Source organism: Pseudonaja textilis, chromosome 13 (genome assembly GCF_049901715.1).
Source record: "Pseudonaja textilis isolate UNSWEBS1 chromosome 13, rPseTex1.2, whole genome shotgun sequence".
Taxonomy (NCBI): Eukaryota; Metazoa; Chordata; class Lepidosauria; order Squamata; family Elapidae; genus Pseudonaja; species Pseudonaja textilis.
The window spans coordinates 1-22,886 of NC_142002.1; the positions used below are offsets into that span (position 1 = coordinate 1).

General features: G+C 48.6%; 3 protein-coding genes across 5 annotated transcripts; all 3 read left to right on the forward strand.

Annotated features, from left to right (window-relative positions):
* Positions 1-5: 5 nt before the first annotated feature.
* Positions 6-2,169, forward strand: HDDC3 (HD domain containing 3; the record flags this gene model as incomplete). The annotated part of the gene is made up of 5 exons (XM_087941770.1): positions 6-47; positions 114-645; positions 717-797; positions 1,986-2,047; positions 2,120-2,169. Coding segments are annotated over 2 exons (414 nt in total), but the record flags the coding sequence as incomplete, so codon positions are not given.
* Positions 529-12,699, forward strand: VPS33B (VPS33B late endosome and lysosome associated). Its single transcript, XM_026709383.2, has 23 exons — positions 529-645; positions 717-797; positions 1,986-2,047; positions 2,120-2,169; positions 2,250-2,317; positions 3,285-3,330; positions 3,528-3,622; positions 4,555-4,659; positions 7,155-7,251; positions 7,741-7,818; positions 7,994-8,067; positions 8,188-8,274; positions 8,360-8,450; positions 8,733-8,807; positions 9,918-9,982; positions 10,067-10,121; positions 10,206-10,252; positions 10,417-10,549; positions 10,654-10,727; positions 10,797-10,898; positions 11,000-11,072; positions 11,529-11,639; positions 12,072-12,699. The coding sequence occupies exons 1-23, from the start codon at positions 559-561 to the stop codon at positions 12,149-12,151; spliced, it is 1,836 nt and encodes a 611-aa protein (XP_026565168.1). The 5' UTR covers positions 529-558; the 3' UTR covers positions 12,152-12,699.
* Positions 12,700-14,795: 2,096 nt separating this feature from the next.
* PRC1 (protein regulator of cytokinesis 1) lies at positions 14,796-22,469 on the forward strand. Of its 3 annotated transcripts, none has more exons than XM_026709387.2 (14): positions 14,796-15,039; positions 15,133-15,265; positions 15,346-15,468; positions 15,541-15,777; positions 15,850-16,020; positions 16,106-16,255; positions 16,439-16,586; positions 16,671-16,807; positions 16,885-16,980; positions 17,058-17,204; positions 19,083-19,184; positions 20,736-20,837; positions 21,199-21,378; positions 21,808-22,469. In XM_026709387.2, the coding sequence occupies exons 1-14, from the start codon at positions 15,029-15,031 to the stop codon at positions 21,883-21,885; spliced, it is 1,815 nt and encodes a 604-aa protein (XP_026565172.1). In that variant the 5' UTR covers positions 14,796-15,028; the 3' UTR covers positions 21,886-22,469. The 3 variants fall into 3 exon arrangements, with proteins under 3 accessions (XP_026565172.1, XP_026565173.1, XP_087797928.1); XM_026709388.2 differs by having other exon boundaries at positions 14,924-15,039; positions 21,199-21,301; XM_087941802.1 differs by lacking the exons at positions 20,736-20,837; positions 21,199-21,378 and having other exon boundaries at positions 14,924-15,039.
* Positions 22,470-22,886: the final 417 nt, after the last annotated feature.

Genomic DNA, 22,886 nt, shown 5'->3' on the forward strand with positions numbered 1-22,886 from the left:
AGATCCTGGCGCAGGAGGCCGGCGTGGCCGATGTGGCGGTGCTGCAGGTAAGCCGGGAGGGCGGCGGCGGCGGGGGGGTTCCCGGCGGGCGCTGAGCCTCCCTCGCCCCGCAGGCCGCGCTGCTGCACGACACGGTGGAGGATACGGACACCACCTTCGCGGAGATCGAGCAGCGCTTCGGGCCGGAGGTGCGGCGCCTGGTGGAGGAGCTGACCGACAACAAGGCGCTGCCCCAGGCCGAGCGGAAGCGCCTGCAGGTGGAGCGCGCGGCGGGGCTGAGCGCCGGGGCGCGGCTGGTGGCGCTGGCCGACAAGCTGTACAACCTGCGCGACCTGGACCGGCGCGTGCCCGAGGGCTGGTCCGAGCAGCGCGTGCGCGAGTACTTCGCCTGGGCGGCACGCGTAGCCGACCCCCTCCGCGGGAGCTGCCCGGCGCTGGAGGAGCCCCTGTGGCGGCTGCTGGCTACCAGGGGCGTCGCGCGCTAGCCCGGAAGCATCGCGGGGGAAGTGCCGGAGCCGCAGACCGCGCACTTCCGGGAGGGGCTCGGGCTCCCCCGCCATGGCCTCCCGCGGCCCGTCCGACCTGCCGGACTTCGGCCTGCTGAAGCGTCTGGCCCGGGACCAGCTGGTCTACCTCCTCGAGCAGGTGGGCGCGGGCGCGGGCGGGGCGGGGCTGGGTCGCGAGGGGCGGCCCTGACCCGATTCTCGGTTCCGCAGCTGCCCGGCAAGAAGGACCTCTTCCTGGAGGCCGACCTGATGAGCCCGCTGGACCGCATCGCCAACGTCTCCATCCTGAAGGTGGGTCCGCGAGGGGTCTGGGACCTTTAGGCTCCCACCCTGGGACGCGCGCCTCCTTCGCCTCCAGCCCATTGACAGGCAGCTTTCTTCCCCCAACTATTCTCCATGGCCAGTGGGTCCCTGGCCATTCGTGCCTGCCCATTCGCCCAGGCACCCTTTGACCCCGCCTTTGGCTGCCCGCAACAAATAGCCCCCAGCCAATCGGGTGATAGGCAGAAGCACTGATGCTGCGGGGGCAGCGACGATTGGGTGATCGCAGCGCCTCGGGTGGGGCAGCGTCTGATACAAAAGAAAGATTTAGTGCAAAAGCATCCCGATCTGTCACAAGGACCAGGGGGAGGAGGAGCAGGAGGGACCAGGGAGAAAGGGAGGGGCGCCTCTAGGGAGCTTGACAAAGACAAAGCTTGCAACTCGATCAGCTCCAACCAAAGGAGGGAGCAGGGGAAAGGCTGGAGCGGCTTTTGACGCTGGGGGGGGGGGGGCGCAAAACAGTGGTTTGCGTTTTATCATTTGTCAGGCTAGTGATTAACTAGAAACATTCTGCAAAAAAGTGATTCCTGGTAATTGGCTGGGATACTTGTTTGCACCTAAATGCTTTCTTTTCTAAAAGGAAAGGAATCTTTCTTTCACTCATTGTGTCCCCATCCTGTAACACCAGGAGCTGGGCCAGCCTTGCCACTCCTCCCTCCTTTCGTTGGAGCTGACTGAGCTGCAAGCCAAGCTGTCTTTGCAAAGCTCCCTAGAGGCGTCCCTTCCTCCCTGGCCCCTCTTAACACCCACCCACCTGTGCCCTCCCCAATGGGTCTAAAGGCTGCTAATCCCGCTACCACAAAAATATATATATTGCATCACATGCTGCCCTCCCCACATCGCCTGCAGTCACCCATCATCAATTGTACATTGCCCCCACAGCATCATTGCATCTGCCTGCCACCTAATTGTCTGGTGCAGCCAAAAGCTGGTGTGAAAGGGTGTCTGAGCGAATAGGCAGGGACCCGTTGACTGTGGAGAATGGCTGTGGGAGGCCAAGCAGGGGAGGAAAGCTGGCTGAAAATAGGCTGAGATGGGTAGTTGGGGGCAAAAGAGGGGTGGCCAAGGATCTGTGCTTTAACATCCCGTTCTGGTCCATGGGGGTGGGCACCTCCTTTGTTCCCTCCCGCATCTGACAACGTACATCTCTCCATGCAGCAGCACGACGTGCACAAGCTCTACAAGCTGGAGAAGAAACCAGCGCGCAGCTCCAGTGACCAGTGAGTGGGCTGGGGGGGAGCCAGGGGCACTCCACCTGAGCCTCCCTGACTGCATCCTGCCCTTTCCTCCAGGTTATGCTTCCTGCTCCGTCCACGACTCACGAGTGTCCGGCTGGTGGCAGGTGAGTGGCAGGGAGCACCTCCTGGGGTGTGTGTGTGGAGGGGTCCCATGAACTCAGTGCTCACTCCGTGCTCCTTGCAGAATTGATCAATGCTGACAAAGCAGCAGGTCGGGTGCGCAAGTACAAGATCATCTTCAGCCCGCAAAAGGTGAGGCTCATGGGGGGAGGCTGCAGGCAGCCGGAAGCGTTGGGTTAGCCTGGTGTACCAGTTGAAAAGCTTCCCAGCCCGGGGGTGAGGGAAGTCACCACGGGCTTGAACTTTGTAGAGGTATTGGTCAACATGTCAGCTCACATTTAAGTGAGCCTCCTAGCAGAATCCCCCTTTTCCTTTCCAGGGCAGATTATCTAAGGGGTGGGGGCAGAAGTAGGTTTCAGTTTCCTGTCCTCAAAACTTCTGGCCCACTGAGTGGATACTTCGGATTAGAGCATCAGCTTTTGGGGAGAAACTTATAAGGGATGAGGAATAACATAGAGGCATTGCACTATCCCACTTGGAAAAAGTTTCCTCCACCACCTTTATTTGTTGCTGGAAAGAGATGTTTCAATCTGTGCTGGTTTATCCTGCCACGCACACAGCCCGGTTCAATTTGTCAGTTTAGCTTGGGATTCCAGTGACATTGGTAGCGTGGCTTCTTGGTGGCGTGTGTGTGTGTGTTTCAGAAGCTGTTGTGATGCCCAGGAAAGGTGGGATAGGTTTCCCTTTCTGTTTCCTTAAAACAGGGTTGGGGAACTATGGCCCTTTTATGACTTGTGAACTTCAACACCCATGCTGGTTCAGAAATTCTGGGAGTTGAAGTCTACAAGTCATAAAGAGGCCAGACAGTTCCCCACCTCTGCCTTAAAACCTGCACTATTAAAGTCCCAAATTTTTTAAAAAACGAGATTCCGGGAACAATCTTCAGGTGAAGGCCTTGTGTGGTACTGGTTAGAAATGCTGTGTCTTGAAGGCGGCACCACACACCACCCTTCCCTGGATTATTGAGCCTCAGCTGGTAAATGAGATTTGTGCCATAGAAGGCCCTCGGCCAGGAAAGATTATGAAGCCCTTAAGGTCCTTGAGGCTTCCAAGTATGGCACTTTCATGGTTACCTGAAGTTGGCTGTCTTCTCCTGCAGTTCTACACATGTGAGCTGGTGTTGGAGGAGGAAGGGATCTATGGTGGTAAGTCTCGAGAACGGTATAAACACATCTGGATGCCTCTGTTCAACCCAAAAATACGGGGAAAGGGGCATGGAAATAGATGGGAGGTGATGATTTGCTGGTTTCCTTTCCTCTAGACTTAAACCTCTGGCTATTCACTCAGGTTGTGAAAGGTAGATAAGAGAATAGGCATCCAAACAATATCTCTGACCCTCTAGATGTGACCTGGGATGAGTGGTCCTTCTCCCTCCTCCCTCTGGATAATGACATCATCAGCATGGAGCTGCCCGAGTTCTTCAGAGATTATTTTCTGGTTAGTAAGGTCATTTATGCTGGCTGTGATGAGTGTCTTGGTGCTTGCCTGCTGTCTCACCGGTATCACTAGTCTTGGAGGTTGCATTTTGGTCCCGCCTTGTAAGTCCTTGAGAGGCAGTTTGGTGTAGTGATTAAAGCACCAGGCTACAAACTGGCAGACTTGAGTTCTAATTCCACCTTATGTGCAAAGCCAGCGGGGGAACTCTGGACCAGTTGCTCTCAGTCGAGGAAGAAGGAAGAAAGGACAAATCACTTTCACCCTGGAAGAAAATTACAAAGACTTGTCCCAGGAGTTGCAGGCAGTCAACAAAGGCATACGTACTATATCCATGTACATGCACACAAATAGCAATAGCACTTAGATTTATATACTGCTTCACAGTGCTTTTACAGCCCTCTCTAAGAGTCAAGCATCTCGCCCCCAACAATCTGGGTCCTCATTTTACCAACCTCAGAAGGATGGAAGGCTGAGTCGACCTTGAGCTTGTGAGATTCGATCTGCCAAATTGCCAGCTGTTAGCAGAAGTAGCCTGCAATACCGCATTCTAACCACCTGCGCCACTGTGGCTCTTACATACAATCTTTAGGACTTGAAGGTGATCTTTTAAAAAAATCACTTTTTTACATTTATCAGAACACATATTCTAAAGAAAAGTATTACATATTCACATAAGATTATAAGCCTTACGTATTTGTATAAAGAAATCTTTGTAATAAAAGCCACATTTAATTATTAACTGCCAATTAGTAATGACATTTCAGTATTTGCACATATCGGTGATACAATGGTTGGGTCGTATTGCAGGTCATGATGCTTAACTGATACTGTTAATATGATTTCTGTTTTGAGTGCTAGTGGAGTTTTGGGTTTCCAAGAGTCAACTATTCCCTCCTGGTTCCAAGGTTCCAAGGTTCCGTTTACTCTTGCAGGAAGCGGACCAGCGGTGGATCAACACAGTGGCCCAGAGTTTACAGCTGATGAACTCTCTCTTCGGCCCATTCACTGAGACTTACGGAATTGGGCGGTGTGCCAAGGTGCGGCCAGATCAGCCCAGGCGGGTAGAGTTGCTTAGAGAGCATGTGCCCCAGAGAAAGAAATGGCTCCATGGAGGCTGTTGTTGGCTGAGCCATAAGAACACATTTCAACTAAATGCAGCGGTTTATGTAAAAGGCGCTCTTCCTTCCAAGCTATCCTGAAAGCTTTGCTCTTTTTTGTCAAGTTTTTTATTTTATATTCTTTATACATATCAGTATGTGAATGGTGCGATACCTGTATTTTGATACGAGTAAGCATAATATTATTGCTCCCAATTACATTTCATTTTCATTATTTCCTATTATTTACACATACCTTATACTTCCGCCCTTCATTTTCTAAACCTTCCCCTTGTTCTTTCATATATCTTGATATATTAATATATATGTACTATTGTTCCTCTCTTATTTCTATCTAATTTTAATTCTTCCCCCATCATTGTAATATTCAAAGACATGTCTTTTTAATTGTATTTTCCTTATTTATGTCTTCTGTTTGTGTTAAAATTTTATCCTTTCATTAACTAATATCTCAATGTATGCTTCTAGTACCAATCACAATCATTTAAATAATTAAAATACATCTATTCATGTTCTTAGCAATTATCCAATTCATGTCTCTACTGTTAATACACATATTTACATTAAAATATATTCTTTCATTATCTAATTGCCCATTAATTTTAGCATTTTACTGCTAATATTCTATGCATATTTAATGTCATCATTTAATCTCTAATTTTCCAATTAATGCTTAATTTTTATTCATAATTCTTATATTTCACTCTAAAATGTTATCCTAATGTCTATCGCACCGTATACAAATAGCTATCCAGCATAAATAAATCTAATATTTATTCACCTATGTTTAGTAAACTGTATTCATGGAAGACCTTTACTCTTTTGTTTTTTTTTTATCCATCATCTCTTGTCCGCATCAGAACTTTTATTCTTATTCTTTTGACTTGCCTCCCATATTCTTCTTTTAAATCTTTTACTTCTTCTAGCTCTATATTTTGATTCTGCAATCTAACTTTCCCTCTCTTCTCTACCCTTTGCCACTATCTAATTTTAAAGCTATCTGTTCTAGTCCCTATCTCTTTCCCACAAATAGCTTCTTGTTTCTCCCATTCCCTTTTTAAATCCTTTAAAATATTTCCCTCCTGTTTTAATTCCTTAATCATTATTAATTGTAGTAGCTTCTCTTTGTTGTCTTCTTTTTTTTGTTTTCTCAGTTCTGCTTTCCTCTCCATTCCTTCTTTGCTCATTGTTCTGATCTTTGTTCCTTGTATAATATTGTCCAGTTTTTGGTCTATATGATCAAATATTTTCACCGTCGCCTTATGTTGTTCCTGTAAAAGGTCCTTAATGCTTTGAAATTTCATCTCCATTCCATTTAAAACTCCGCTCCTTTTCGCCTTGCATTGTGACTTATTTGGTTTAATATTTCTCCTTTTTGGCCAGTTGTCCAGGATTCATTGATTCAAAGCAGAGCTTACTAGATCACAATTTTTAATGCTTAATCACTAGTCAGTCAAATCAATTTTAAATACACCAGGGTGTTTTTCACACCTCTTCAAGTCACTTTTGAACATTCAATAACATTCAGAGGTCTTTTAACTGAAATTCTTGTTTCTTATTCAAGTTTCTAGTAGTCTTAGAGTAGATGCATGTAATCCAATGAGTATTTTCAGTCCTTCAGATAGTTATTCCCAGACTCGCACAGTTGCCCTCTCATCAGCAGGTAGCACTCTTTCTTCAGCCTATTTTAACCTCTCTGCTAGCAAGTTCGATCTTAATTATTTTAAATTATAAATCCAATAAGTAGGCAGTATTTATAAAAAAGATTTTAGGTCCATTATTCCAGCATTTTAAAATGCTTTCTTGATACCATGTCTTTTTACTTTGAAAGTTCAATTTTCTGTAGATATTTTTTTAAAATTTCTTAAATTCTCTGACATTTTTCAAAGGTGCCTGTTCGCCGCTTTGATAAATAGTTCTGGATATATATTCCCCTTAAATTCCTTGGGGTCAGATTTCAACAAAAAGTATTCTCTCACCCAGTTCACACACCATTCACTGTCTCTTCGCTTCTTCACTATCTTAGGTGTTCAGACTGCTCCTGGCTTCATGGCAGCCATTTTGCTGCCGCTAAACTTAGGATGGGGGGTGGAATTTCGAAGTCAGGGAGGAGAGATGGGATTCTCCTTGACCTGCAGGGCAACCCCCTTTACTTCACCACCCCTCCAGGGTGGCTATGGCCCCTTATGGAGCCCTCTGACTTGGAGCAGGGCCACAGAGCTCGCAGTCCTTGCTTCCCATAGCACTGGAAGTACAGCCAGAAGTTCCTGAAAGCTTGGCTCTGTGTTGGTAAGATGTTGGCTCTCTTTTGTCATGACGAAGCAGGTGCCTGTCATTAGGAAAGGATCTTGCAAGGGAGATCCTTGCAAGGACCTGAAGGGTCCTATAAAGTGCAATGGGTTAATTTCTCCTAGATGGTCCATGAGCTTTGGCGTGACATAGCAGAAGAGAGCGAGGTTGACAACATGGATCGGAAGCCAGAGATTAGCCATGTCTTCCTTATAGACAGAGGTGGGTCTGGGGGAAAGGGAAGAGATGGTATCCGGCCTAGAAACTTTCCTTGGTTCCAGTGGGAGCTCCTGCTTAGCCTTCTTTGGGTGCAGGTGCTTGCTTTCCCCAAGGTTTTTTTTTTTTGGGGGATTTTGGAAATCAGAAAGTGATTCCCACAGATTTTATTTCTTGGTTTCACATGTCCTGGAAGTTGCAAGAGACCCAAGCAATTGCCAAAATTGTGAGGCACTCCCAGTGCCATTGGAATTTCAGAGAGAAGCAGCTGTTGTGCCTTAGTTTGAGCAAACATTAATGAGCTCGAAATTGGTAGCTAGAAGTGGCAAAATAGTCTGCTTGACCCTGGAAACTCCCTGTATCTGTACCAAGTGGAAGCTGTTCTCCAGTTTCAGATCACTGTTGTTCTACTCTGCCCATAGACACTGCTTTTGGCTTCTGAGCTGGGCCTAGGACTCTTGTTACAAGAGAGGCATCATGTTTATCTCTTTTTAGATGTGGATTACGTTACAGCCCTTTGCTCTCAGGTGATCTACGAAGGCCTGGTGGATGATACCTTCCGCATAAAATGTGGTGAGTTCCTCCCCAGCCTTGAGCTTCTGGCATTGGCATACTCCAGTTTCTGAAAGCTGGATTGGAGGTGTCCAGAGATTGCCATCATCCAGAATAATTACTGGGCAACTAATGAGAGGACCGTGGTAAGATGAGTGCCATGGGGCAAGTGACTTGAGCAACTCACGTTCTGCAGGAAGTGTGGATTTTGGTCCAGATGTTACCTCCTCTGACCAAAGCATTAAAGTCCTGCTGAATTCCCAAGACAAGGTAAACTCTCTCTGCTCTTGGACAGAAGTTCAGGAGTTTCTGAGAGCAGAAACCTGATGGTTGGGAGAGTGGCAAGGGGCTTCTCTGGATTACTGTGGTCTGGCCTGCATCTCTCTACAGGTGTTCAGCGAAATCCGCAATGAGCACTTCTCCAACGTGTTTGGTCTCCTGAGTCAGAAGGCACGGAACCTGCAGGCCCAGTATGATGTGTGTAGGCTAGAATGGGGCAATAATGGCCACAAGGGATGGATTTGTGGCTGGCCCAGCCTATAGGAAAATGTCTCTCTTCCAGCGACGACGGGGAATGGATATTAAGCAGATGAAGAACTTTGTCTCCCAAGAACTGAAGGGCCTGAAACAAGAACATCGCTTGCTGAGTCTCCGTAAGTGTTCTCAGTCAGAGTGTCCCAGGCAGAGGAATCATAGGAACAAAACCTCCCTGGACTCTTTTTTTGGCATGGCCCACTGCCCCGTCCCAGCCAGATGTGGGCAGCGGAGCCTTTTCAACCATTCTGTAAAACCTGTCTCTGGCCTGGCCCTAGCAGGAGGGCTTCAAGCTGTCTTTAGTTATTAAGACTCAGTGCTGAAGGATTCACTGGTAGCTTTAGGTGTGTTCCAGAAAATATTTTCTCCTCCTGGTTTGATCATCTTCCTTATGTGTGTAGATATTGGGGCCTGTGAGTCCATCATGAAGAAAAAAACTAGACAAGATTTCCAGGAACTGTTGAAGACAGAACATGGTAAGAAGGAATGTACAAGCGAACTAGCTGAATTTGATAATGGGATTGGAGTTGGTTACTGAATGTGGGAAGGTATCAGATGATGGAAATTCTCTCCTGAAAACCATTAGAACCAATGGGAAGGTTAGCAAGTGGGCAGGAGGTATTTATGGATAAATGTATAAAAAAGTATCTTGGCAACAGCAGAATTTGCTGATTGTGAACATGAACATTCATGTCCTTTTGCATGCAATAAGTTCTGTGTTGCTGATTGAAAAATGGGTTCATCTATAGTGATGTAGCAAGCGTGGAAATGAAAATGTACTAGAGATCAAGGTAGTTGTGTTTGAGAGGGAAAATAGAATGAGTAGATGCAAGATACATATATGGTAAAGACCAGCTCAAGGAGGTGAACACTTTGGAGGAATGTTTGGAGATGAGGGGGAAAGGATGCAGAAACCTTAAAACCTGCAAATGCTGCATAAGGGAAGTGGATTGGATGTAGTGGATTGGATGTAGTCCATTGTATGGAATAAGCGGCTGGAAGGGCAGAAAAGGACATTGATTCCCTTGTTGCTGGGAGTATCTGGAGAAACATCAAAGGAACTTGAGTGGGTGGGCAAAGAGGTGGTCTGGTCTTGCAGAGGAGATGATTTCAGATCCAGATGCAAAAGAAGTGCATGAAGGAAGAGGAGAGATGACAGGCAGGATATGAAGTGGGGTAAGCATGGCTGCAAGAAGAGGAATGCATGAAGAACTGTATTGAACGGTTTTGGTATCGAAGGTTTAGTTAAAAACTTTTAAAAATGCCTTTACATTTCCTTGGCTCACCGCACTTCGTATAACCCTACCCCAAAGCAAGGTTGGAATCAGTACGCATTGTTCTTGGGAGTCTCCATATGAAAGCGGGGAAAGTCTCCCTCCTGCCAGCCTTGGGCACCAGCCTGATTCTGAAAGATTCTCAGCTTGAGGGTTGGGTCTGTGGGCATTGGATGTTTCCTTTCTGATAGCTGGAGGGGCCTCATGAGGAGGGGAGGTGCTAGGAAGCAGAGGCCACGCGGGGGTCTTTGGCAAACAAAGGTGAGAGAGAGGCTGGGCCTGGCTTTGCTATCACTCTGGTTTGCTCGGCAGCTCTTCTGGAAGGGTTTGATATCCGGGAGAGCATCAGCTTCATTGAAGAGCACATTGACCGGCAGGTGAGAGGAGGGGAATGAGGAAGTGGCCCAAGCCTGGGAAAGGCTATCCATTGACTGGTTTCTCCTGCCCTCTTCTGGAAACAGGTCACCCCGATTGAGAGTTTGAGAATATTGTGCCTGTTGTCGATCACGGAGAATGGTGGGTTCTGGCTCGGAAGGGTGGGCTGAGTCAGGTAGGCCCTGCTGTGTGCCTTGACCCCACATGTTCTGCCTGCTTCTCCAGGACTTTCTCCCAAGGACTACCGCTCCCTGAAAACCCAGTACCTGCAGGTGAGGCTGGACGTGTGGCCCTCCTCCCACCCCTGGGTAGCAGAGAGGTCCTGAGTCAGTTTTCTGGAGGTGCAGCTCTGCCCCACTCCCCAAGGCTTTCACTTTCAATGTGTTCTGCACCTGTCTCTTGTTCTGCTGTGATGCCCATCCCTGCCCGTTGGCAGAGTTATGGACCAGAGCACCTGCTGACCTTCCATAACCTGAAGCACTTGGGGCTCTTGACAGAGCAAGTGTCCGGTGAGACTCTGGCGGCTATGGAGAACAAAGTCAGCAAGCTGGTGACAGATAAAGCGGCAGGTAAGGGACTTTGGGATTCCATTGTGCCCTGGCTCCTTCTGGGAAGGGACAAAGAGATGGGTATTTTCAGTCTTCAAGAACCCCCCCCCCCTCTTCCCCCCCAGAGAAGCTCTCGGATGCCTTCAGTTCACTGGCCAGGAAGAACAATTTCCGAGCTATAAGCAAGAAGCTGGGTCTGGTGAGTTCATGATTCAGTTAAGGCAGAGAGGGAAGAGGCCTCCAATTTTGACCACCTGTTCCCATGCAGATCCCACGTGGGAATGGAGAATACGACCTGAAAGTTCCCCGGGACATGGCCTACGTGTTCAGTGGCGCCTATGTGCCCCTCAGTTGCAAGATAATAGAACAGGTGCTAAGAGCCTTTGGACTGCTGGGACTAATAGGGGTGTTTGGGGAGGGCTCCTTTTTCCCCCCCTCGGCAGCTCTGGCTTGATTCTACTCTTATCTCAGGTGCTGGAGCGGAGGGGCTGGCTGGGCCTGGAAGAGGTGGCGAGATTGCTCGGGGGCCATGAGTTTGTCACAGGTAAGTGGCTGGCTAGGCCCACTGTTCTTCCAGCTTAAAGATGTTCTGTGGGTCCTGCTCCCACAGCCGGGTCTCTATCCAGCAATTTCACCCTTCTGGACAGAAAGGGGCATGCTGCCTGTTCCCTTCAGTGGTCGTGATGCAGATTTTATTATCAGTAAAAGTACTGGCATGTGTCCCCCAAGAATTGTGGTGACTCAATCTTGCTAAACTATCTAAAAGGCAGTATCAGCAAGAGAATTGGGGAGATTAAGAGAGCTGCCAGGGTCCTTGGTACCCTCCCGATTCCCATTCTGCCTCTGGGAAATGCTGATATAAAGGAATCATTGTTAGGACTCTGCTCTGAGTGGATCCCAACCTGAGGAGAATGTGGAAGGGATACTGATCAATCGGATGCTTCCATAGGCATCTTCCAACTGATCTGGAGGCATGGATTTAGGTACATTTTCCTTGCAGCTACAGAAGAGCCTCGACCTCCAGCCTCCCAGCAAGTCATCCTGGTAGTCTTCTTAGGAGGTTGCACCTTCTCTGAGGTTGCTGCTCTCCGCTTCCTTGGCAGAGAAAGAGGTATGCGATGCACCCAAACTAGGGCAATGAGTGGTGGACCTGCATGGTGTAACATTCTGAGCCCCTGCACATAAACTGGGTGGTGATGTAGGTTAGTTTGAAGTGAGGGCCCTGCTTCTAGCCATTTTAAAAGTAAGCTTGAGCAAATCAAGAGAAAAAGTAAGCTTTTTGTAACCGGTTTCCCCTCAGTGTCCAGTTACACAGATAAGCCAGTTGCAGTAGCTTCCCATCGGGCTTCTTTTGGAGTTTGGGGTCTTTGGGATTTTTGTCCTGCTCTTCTTTCAAGAAGTCAAGCAGGTGTCCCCTCCCTCCTTCCAGTTCTTCTCACAGTCCCATGGGATAGTTAGTTTAGGCTTACAAGGGGCTTGAGCTGGGGTCTCAGGGCAGGGAAGCCTTTTATTCTCTGCAGGGTCACCTTTGCCTCTCCACCAGGGCTCCGATTCATAATCCTGACGACGGCCATCACCAACAGTGCTCGCCTGCTGGAATCCACCATGGAGATGAGGATGTGACCGCATCTGAAGCAAACTGGAGGCAAAGGGATGCTTGAAAATACCTTGGTTCTTCTGCCCAGCCAGGGAGAAACTGTATTCCCACCAGCTAATCACCATCATTTACCCTCCCAGGTGCAGAGAGCACCTTTCCCCTTCTGGTCTTCCATTGGGTGGGAGCTGCTGGGATTTCTCTGTTGGAGTTTATTAGTCCAAAAGTGCTTCTTTGGAAACAGGAGCTTTCCTTGGGAGAGAAAGTGTCTAGCAAGGCAGAGAAGTGTGCAGCAGTGAAAGAAAATTAGAATCTTTAGTGAAAGGAAGAAAGCCCACAATTTCAGACAGTTCTTTCCTGCTCACCCAGGAAAAATGAAGAAAAATCCTTCATAGACTAAAAACAAAACCCAAGTGGCCCAGGGTCCTGCCCCCCCAAAAAAAAAAAAATAAAAAAAAATTTCAGCCTTCAGCTATCTGGAAACTTTTCCTGCAATAAATGGGTCCATGTATAATGCACATAAACATCTTACAGGAAACCACAGGAATAAAACAAAATAAAAGATTAATTCATGTAACTGCTACTGGTCCATTGCCTTTTGTGCTATTTCCTTGATGCCTTTGTGCATGCTTGCTCTCATTCTTTACCTTCCCCAAATCCCAAATCAGAAGCATGACTTTAAAACATTAAATTCTTGTATTTTAATATAAAATCTGAAGGACTTTAAATAACAATAGATAAACCAGTGCAACAGTGCCATCTAGAGGTGAAAGAAGGAATATAAGACAGGGAGTGTCAGCTGGTGCTCCATTCAAAAACCAAGAAAGAAATACTTAAGACTCCTTTAATCAGAGAAAAGATATCTTTTACTGGAAATCAAGTGTTAGCAACACTCTGGATAAAAGAATGGATAATTTTAAGAAATACAAGGGTGCTGACACTGGAGGGACATGATTTGTAACTGGATTGGCATGCATTTTCATGGTACGGGAAAAGTAAGAAACATGGCAGGAAATGCTTTATTGTTAGTATGGGAAAAATAGAGAACATTACTTAAAAATTCCAGTCTCGTTATCAGCAATAGAAGCTCTGATACACCCAAATACTGGAAAAATGGGAACTATTGTTAGATACAAGCAGAGGTGGTATTCAGCCGGTTCTGACCAGTTCTGGACAACCGGTAGCGGAAATTTTGAGTAGTTTAGAGAACCGACAAATACCACCTCTGACTGGAGATTTTATACTATCCTTCCCCTGCCCTGCCCACCAAGCCAGGCCCAGGTAGTAAAAAAAATTGAACCCCATCACTGGATACAAGGATATATTGAATGAAAAGGATGAGCTCAAAACTAAACAAGAATGAACAAAGGATTGATATGCATTGGTATTCATACATGCAAATACAATCAAAATATGAAGAAGATATTAAAGCTATTCATAAGGAGTTGACAGAACTGGATAAAATATTAACAGGAATGGAAGACAAGCTGATTAAAAAAAAAGTACTGTTATTTACTAGGTGTAAAACTAGAACAACAAGTAAAGGAAATCATGATAGCATGGGCAAAAAAAAATGGAGTATAGATAGAATTAGATAGATGGCAGAAACTATGGGAAAGAAATTATAAGTTAACAACATCAACAGCATATAAAGAAAATTTGTATAAGATGTTTTACAGATGGCATTTTGCACCAGCAAAATTGGCAAAGATATTTAAAGATAAATCAGCCAAATGCTGGAAGTGTCACCAGACACCTGGGTTGTATTACTGTATGTGGTGGACACGTACCGAAGCAAAAAGATATTGGACAAAAATCCACACATGGTTGGAAAAAATGATAAAGCAACACATAGATTTTAAACCTGAAATATTTTTATTAGGAAGGTTACAGCAAAGAAAAAGTATACTTGACTATTCATGTGTTAACAGCAGCTAGGATTGTATTTGCTCAGAATTGGAAAAGCGATAAAATACAGGCAGAGGGAAAAGTGATAGAGAAAATAATTGAATGTGCAGAGATAGATTAACACTGGCAATTAAACTAAAAGAAGAAACTGAATATTACTTGGTATGGGATTTACTTTATCAATGGTTAGAAAATAAAACAAGTAAAAGCTGAGTAGATGAATATATAGACGAATAAGATAATAGATTTAAGAAATAATGACTTATAAAGAAAATGTGATTATGGCTATATCGGTAAGAAAAGTATTAACTACAATTGTTAGTACTAAATATATGTACCCACCCTGTCAACACAATGTATGAACGAAAGATGGAATTATTGTAAATACCCAAAACATTAAAAAATATTTAAACAAAAAGCGCTCCCGCCCCCCCTTTACCGTAGCCTCCAGGCGGCGTGGTGGAGCAAAGGAAGGTCACTGACCCCTTTCACTACCGTTTCCCCTCTTCAGTCGTGGGTCTGGGTCGGGACCGAACCTGCAGCTTTCTTGCAAGGGCTTTCAGGTCGCCCAAGGCTGCACTAGAAGGCGGCGACGGCGGGTTTCTAGCCTAGCGCCAACAACGGGCTACGGGGCGACGTTGCCCCAACCCGGCGAAGCCTGGCCGGCCCTGAAGAGCTACAGCAGGGCGGGGGCTCGGGGTTTCCGTGGGGCGGGGCAGCTCCGTGCCGCTCCCGTTCCAGGCCAGCAACGCCCCTCCCTGCAGAGACGCGTCCTCTGCCTTTGGGGACCGAGAGGGGCCTGTGGGCGCCCTTCTGGTAAAGCTGGCCTTTATGGCCCCGCCCCCAGTGGCCGCCGCCGCCCCCGGATTGGCCGCGGAAGAGCTCTCGTGGGCGGGTCCTCGGACGGAGCCAATCGCGGCGCGGCGGGGGTTTGAATCGCGAAGCAGAAACGGTCGGGACTGAGAGGCAGCGGGCGAGGAGCCGCCTGGCCAGCCAAGATGAGACGCAGGTGTGAGGCGGGCCGCGGGGGAGGGGCGGGGGCGAGGACCGGGCCGGGGGCGTCCGAGCTGACGCCCCCCGCCTTGCTTCCCTCCCTGCACAGCGAGGTCCTGGCCGACGAGTCGGTGGCCTGCCTGACCCAGGCGCTGAGCCACCTGCGCGGCATCTGGGAGGAGATCGGCATCCCGGAGGAGCAGCGGCTGCAGCGCACCGAGGTGGTCAACAGGCACGTCAAGGTGAGCGGGGCGGCGGGGCGGCGGGGCGGCGGGGCGGCGGGCGGTGTCTGAAGCGCGCTCTTCTCTCCGGCTCCGCGCAGGACCTGCTTGAGCGGATGGTGGTGGAAGAGGAGAGCCTCCGGGAGCGGCTGCTGAAGAGCATCACGCTGTGCCGGAGGGAGCTGGCCGCGCTGTGCCAGGAGCTGCAGGTGGCGCCCTTCCAGGTGAGTCAGCGTGGAGGTGCCCGCCCCCCCCTCCGAGCCCCCCAGCCCGCCTGTCACCTTCCTGTCTTGCAGGAGGAGGAGGAGGCCACGATCCTGCAGCTGGAGAAAGACCTGCGCACCCGTGTGCAAGTGATGCTTAAGCAGAAGCATGAGCGGCGGCAGGAATTGCGCACCCTGCAGGAGCGCGATCAGGAGCTGGCGGGTCTGCTCGGCCAACCACCCTACAGCATTGGCAACAGTGAGGACGTGCCCAGCCTGGCGGACCTGGACCACTTCCGGCGCCACCTGGCAGCCTTGGCAGCTGAGAAGGTCTGGCCATCTCCAAGAGAGGGTGGGGGGGTGGGGGGGCGGCTTGGTGCTGATTCTTTCCTTTCCCCTTAGGAACATCGGCAGGCAGAGTTTGTCCGCCTGAAGCAGCAGGTCGTCCTCTGCATGGAGGAGCTGGAGCTGGAGCCAAGCACCGCCTTTGAGCGAGAGGCCATGTGCCAGGACACAGGCACCTTCTGCCTCTCCCTGAACAACTTGGCTGCCCTGAAGGATCTGCTGCAGCAGGTTGGGGGAATGGGCTGCGGGGGGCACCCATCTGCCTGCCTTGAGTTCTCTTTAGGCCTAAGGCTGTTCCTTTGCTGTCTCCCAGCTGGAGGACAGGAAAGCTCAGAAAGAGGCCGTATGTGAAGAACTGCGCTGCCGCATCCGGATGCTCTGGGACTGGCTGCAAGTGCCTCCCGAAGAGAGAAACAGCTTTGCTCCGTACATGGAGGGTTCCAGAGCCAGCATTCTGGACGCTGTAAGAGGCTGGGCTCCCTTCCTGGGTACGAGGGCCCTGTCGACTCCTGAAGGTCCAGGAGTAGCACTCTCGCCTACGTTCCTATTGAAAAGTTGCCACCTTTCCATGGAAGAGTGGGGTGCATCAAATGAGCCCTTCCTTGTGTTTCATTGCCTTGACTTCCCTCCCCACTGCCTCTTCTAGCTGCACCTGGAAGTCGACCGCTTGGAGGAACTGAAGTGCCAGAACCTGCAGAAGGTGGTAGAGGCCATTCGGGCTGAGCTGGCCACTTACTGGGACAAGTGCTTTTTTGGGGAAGAGCAGAGATGCTCCTTTGGCCCCTACTATGAAGGTGGGTTGGTAGCCAGTGTTGAAGGTGAATGAGGCCATCTTCAGTGGCCCTTCCTGCCATCCCTCATGCTTTCCTCCTTCATAGACATCTTCACCGAAGAGTTGTTGCAGCAACATGACGCTGAGCTTGTGCGACTGAAGCATTATTATGAAACACATCAAGAGCTCTTTGAAGCAATCCACAAGTGGAAGAAGAGCTGGTGTCTCTTTCAGGAGCTCGAGGTAGTTGTGGGCTGGGCTGGGCTGGGCTGGGCTGCCTCTCCAGGCAGCAGGAGACTCTCACCTTTTCCTCCCTGTAGAAAAAGGCCACCGATCCAAGCCGCTTCACCAACCGAGGAGGCAACCTCCTGAAAGAAGAGAAGCTGCGTGCCAAGCTGCAGAAAACCCTTCCCAAGGCAAGTGGACCCAGCCACTCTCCCCATCCCAGGGACCTCTTGATAGCCCCACCTTAACCTGCCTTGTTCTGATGCAGTTGGAGGAGGAGCTGAGGGTCCGTGTTGAGCTGTGGGAGCAAGAGCATGCTCAGGACTTTCTAGTGAGCGGGCAGCGCTTCATGGAGCATGTGGCTGAGCAGTGGCGCCTCCATCATCTGGAGAAGGAGAAGGAAAGGCAGGAACGGGTGAGTTGGCAGCCTCAGCCTTCCCCCATAGCTGTTAGTTTACCCTGTCCAGCAAGGGTAGCAAGCCTGCTGACTGGTGTACTTAGCCCCTCTAGCCAGAGGGCAGCCAGGAAGAGCGATTTTGCCTGCAAGCCCACCCAGCAATTGCTTTCCCCTCCTCCCAAGGAGGCAGTCAATGCTGGCTTTTTTGTTGGTTTGCTTGTTTTTAATAGTAATTTTATTAAAGATTACACCAATAAAATTAATTATTTTATTATATCTATAAGTTTTATTGCTGCCTATCTTACCATAGGGCAACTCTGGGTGGTTTACAGTTAAATGTAAGCTAAAACATAAAAAGTTAAAAACTCAAAAAAGTTTAAAAAAGGAAAAGAGTAAAAACACAAAACAAAAATAAGAATAAAGGAAATATGTAAAGAAATGACTTTCTCCTTTAGTAAATTTCACAAATAATCTCTTCTCCCCTCATCCCACTGGTTACCCACAAACAAAGCCATCAGACCTTGTCACTTCAGTCCTGAAGCCAGCAAAGATCCATTGAAGGGAGAAGAACATGTCTAGTTCAATCTTTATTTTTAACAATCATGGTCTTTAGTCCCTTCAAATAATATCCTAGAACAGGGGTCCTCAACCTGTGGCCCACTACCAGCCCATGGCCTATACCTACAACATTTTGTTTTTCTTTGTCCCTTCTCGCAAAATTCTTCAAAACATTAACAATCCTGCTCTCTAAATCCAATATAGGAAAATTACCCAGTCTTGGTTTGTCATCCCCCCCCCTTTTTTTTTTACAAAATTATTTATTTTTATTTCTATAAATATAATTTTTTTCTTTTTTTCCTTTTTTCCCCCCGGCTTTCCTCTTACTCATTTCCCTCTTCTCTATTAGATTCCATTTTTTTTCCGAATTATCTAATTCTACCCCTATCCTCGGCATATTTTCCTCTTAAAGCATTCCCCCTTCGTTTTATTACCTCAGTCGTTATCATATATCATATCATAAAGGCTCCTGGTAGCTGAACAGCAGCTAACAAGTAATTTTGGAAAACAATTAGAAAAGGAAGTAGGTCAACCAAATGACTTGTCAAAGGAGTCAGCTGCACCTGGGACAAAAAGCAGTTCAGGGGTGAGAAAAGTCAGGTCCTACACTTAGGCAAGGAAAACCAAATGCCCAGGTACAGAATGGGTGGCACCTAGTGAATGTGAGAGCCAGGTGTCCTAGTGGACCATGTATGAGCTAGCCATGTGTGACAACTGCCCCAAAAGCCAATGCAATCCCGGGCTGCATCAGCAGTGGGATAGAATCAAGATCGCGGGAACTGCTTTATACTGCACTAGTAAGGCTACACTTGGAATGTTGCATCCAGTTTTGGTCGCCACAATATAAAAAAGGTGTTGCGACCCAGCATTGTCTGGGGTGGTCTTGGGTCCCTGCTTGCACAGGATTTGGACTAGAAGACCACCGAGGTCCGTTCCAGCCCTATGATTCTGTGATTCTCTAAGATGGCTATTCCCTTGCCTCCCAGAGCTCTAAACCCATCAGAGACCTTGGGGTCCCCTCACAGCGATCCCGTCTTTTCTGGGCTTTGGGACATGCAGAGCAGGGCTCCCCCACCGGATGCCAGAAGGCTCCCTTCCCCAGGCTGAAGCAGAGCCGGTTCCAGCTGGGCTGCTGAGAATTGGGAGGCCTCGCAGCCACTCCCCTTACTTCAGACTTGCCCTCTGATTCCAAGTGTGACAGCCAAGCAGTTGGTCCATCTCGGATGAATGGAATCCATTTTTTAAAAAAGTTCGCTTGAGATCAGTCAATCTCGGATACTGTTTCTGAGGTGGCCGCCAGCTCCTGTTTAGCCTACTCCTTTCCCTTCTGTCTTTCAGCAACTCAAAAAGTCCCGACAGACGGAGGAGGAGATGCTCTATGGCAGCACCCCCACCAAGAGACGGGCTTTGGGCATCACCACACCTGGCAAAGCACGAAAGGTAAGTGGGGTTGCCCAGAAGTCAAGGTTTGCCTTTTTACCTCACGTATATAAATGCAGGACAGCTTTTTCCCTTTCCTCTTTAGTGTTTGTGGACATTTTCCTCTGGAGCCCTGGAGACTCCTGGTCTTTTGAGTGCCTGAAGACAACTCGGGTCCAGGACTAACCCAGAAAGGGGGAGGTGGCTTTGTTACTTGCTGTATATCGCAGTTAGAAGCTTTCTTTCTAAACAAATGGTAGTTTTAAAAAAACAGGGAGGTTGGAGGGTTTCTCCAAGATACAAACGCCACCCACAGTATTATCAGGCGCAAGGCACAAAGAAGGAGACAATAGGGTAGTTTCTTTACTGCTGTTCCCCATGGAGAAACTCTTGCCAGACTAAAGCACTCTCTGCATAACTGCTAAATCTTGGAAAGATTCAGGGAGGATCCCTGCTGGGCCTCTATCTGCACGCCAATAACTGAAGGCGGATCTGCCTCGAGTTCCTTGGGAAAGGCCCCCACATCCTGCAACTCAGCACCAGGTTCCACCAGAAGCATACAATCCATCCTTTACAGGGACATTTTGAAGTAGAATTGAGAAGAGCAACAGATGATTAGGGGGCTGGAGGCTAAAAACATATTAAGAATGGTTGCAGGAAGTGGGTAAGTTTACTAGGAAAAGGAAAGGAAAAGGAAGAAATTCAGTCCAGTTATCCTGTTGATAATTAACAAAACATCTTAGATATTGTTCTAGCACCAAGTTAGTTCTCTCAGTTTGACCTTTAGTGCACCCTGGGCAGTGCCAAGTAAGCTTAAAAATGCCTTCCAAAATTTGGAGGTGAATTGGACCCCTCTATCGGAGATGATCCTTTGCTGAACTCCATGAAGATGATAAATTAGGAATAATTTTTCTAGACTTTTGGTAGTTGGGATCTTTTGGCAAGGTATAAAATGTTCCTGTTTTGGAAGCAGGTCTGTCATGACCCAAGTAACAGTAGTTCCTGCACTTTCTGGCAGTTTTACAATAAAGTCTATAGAAATCTCTCTCAAAGGTACTGAAGTTTTGGCTACCTTCTGTAAGAGTCCTCAGGTTTTGCCCTGACATCTTTTTGCTGCTGCAGAAATGGGGAAGCTACTTACAAAGCTCTCTATGTCCTTTTTAGGTGATGGCCACCAAAATCATCTTTTAATTAGGTGTAAAGTTTTCACAAATCCAAAGTGTCCAGCTAATTTGGAGTTGTGTCCCCCTTGCCATTAGGTGCAGTCTTTGGCTATCTGGAACATACAACTTCCCTCCCACCCAAGCTAAGTCATCTTTCATCAAACAGCTGGATTTGTGGCTCAAAAACTATTCATCGGTGGCCAATGCTTGTTTAAAAGTTTGAGTGGTGTCATTGTCCATCGACGTTTCCTGTTTTGCCTGGGATCTGGTGATTACTTTAAGTGGCCAGTGGATTGATTGTATTGTGGCTTTCTGGATAGCCAGATTTTTTTTCCCCCTGGAGAGATGTTTGAGAGTGAAATCAAATCAGGGACCCCGTTCTTTCCTAACACCTAGACTTTTCTTGCAGTTCAACATTACCGCCACAACTCCCAACAGCACCATCCGCTCAGCCCTGAGAGGTTCAATATTAAACTCTCCCGGATGCCACCACCCCCCATCTGGAGGCAAGGTAAAGAGCTGACCCCTTTGGTCCAGAGGGAGGCAGCCTCCCATCCCATTCCCAGCTCTGTCAGAAGGCCAAGAGGACAGAGAAACTAGAGGAAGCTCAGAAGCGGGAACTGGTCAAGTGCAAAAGTACCAAAGTGTAACCCAGGAGTGGAAAAATTACAAAATAAGGGAACTGTAAAGAACTGCTTAGAAATGAGAGAACGCAGAGATTGCTTCCTAGAGAAGACTGGAAATGCCTTCAGAGCAATAGTTTGAGGAGGATGGAGAATGGAAGTCATAAATTCCCAGAAGAGTTCCACCATGCCTTAATGCATTAATTTCTTTAATCTTCTGGCTGTCCTTGCTGCCTTCTTTGCCTGCAGCCTGTCCGGACCCCACTCCGTGTGGTTGCCAAGACCCCTTCCAAAGGCCAGATGGAGCGCAACAAGGAGAACATGTCTCAGCTCAACGGAACAGCTCTGAGCGGTGGGTGTACCCCGACAGCCCTTGCCCAGCGCAATGGCAGCATTTACTCTGTTGCCAGCACCTATTCGGCATTTGCGGTAATTCCCTTCTCCCTCTTCTTCCCCTCTGCCCCTTCTGTCCTACTGGCTCTGGAGCCAGAAGCAGCCTGTGAGAGTCACCAGATGGCTGTACTTCCCATCAGGGCTGCTGGGCAGTCAGCCGTTCCCAGGGGGAGGCTAAGGGGGCTGGGCGGGCCCCACTTGCCGCTGCTTCCCCCCTGCCTGTAAATGACAGTGTCGAAGGAGGGGCCGCTGCATGCAGAAAGAGAGGGCTCCATGGCTGGAAGCAAGCTTGGGCAGGAGAGCCCAGTTCTGCTTCCACTCCTGCCCTCTCTTCCCTGCCGCTGCTTCCACTCCTGCCCAAAGCCCCTCTGAACAGAGTCCTTTGCATGCTGTCCGAATAGCTAACCCCCCCCGCTCCCTCTGACCGACTCTGCATCCTTCATGCCAATCGTTTTCCCTCCCCAGCGCGCACTTTCAGAGGCTTCCAAATCTGAGCACCCATCCCACGTCCTCAACTCCACGATGTCCAATCCCGACGGCTGAAGGGGGGCCATTACCAGCCCTGGATCCTCTCACCATCCAGGGTCCGGCCGGCATGAACTGGACCTTTTGGGGCCTGGTTTATGCTGCCACTTTTAACATTTTTTAATGAATTGATTTCCAAGTTTTATGTTACAGGGAATAAAGGTCTAGATGCAGCAGCTGTTGTGGGCTCAGGCCTGCTGCCTTGTTCACGGGGGAGCGGGGGCAGGGAGAGGTTGGCCTCCTTTCCTTGGGCAACCTTGTCCACTCAGGCCCAGCAGATGGTCTCCGGCTCACCTCGGGCCCAGGAAGGGGAGACACTACAGGGAGTCCTCTACAAGGATGCACCCCTTCCCTCTTCACCTCCTGGCCCGTCTGCTGGCTGGGCTGAGAGGCTGGCATCCCTGGCACTTTGACTGTACTTTTAACGATCATGGCTAGATTTGCACCTTCTTCACTACAGCAGCCTCTTATTTATTTGTGTGGCTGTTCGCTTGTTCAAAGATGTAGGTGAGCAGCAAAAAATCAGTTGTACTGTTTTGAAAGGGCTTTTTAAAAATGTCTGACTTTGCTCTACATAAAAGATATTTTTATTCTGCATTTAATGTTGTGCTTCTGATATGTAAACGTGGCTGGACTGCTTGAAGAAACACCTGTGAGGCTCACGAGGAAACCAGGAGTGTCATTGCCCCCCCTCCCAAATTCTCCTTCATGGGACATCCTGGGACGGCTGAATCAAGATGGAGCTCCGAGAAGCTGCTCGGCCTCCAGAGAAATGCCTGGGAGACGTGGCTTCTTCACGGCCCACTCTCGGCAGCCGCAGCTTGGACAAACGTGGTCCACGGCCCACAGACCACGTCCTGCACCCTGAGATTCCTCTCCACAAAGTAGGAAACTCTCCTTGGCTGGTCAGATGTGGCGACATCCTGGTGCCCCAACTGGCCATATTTCCCTGGGAACAAAAGCAACCGTTGACCCCACAAAACCTCTGGCCACCCCCCTCCAGCCCCAGGTGTAGACAT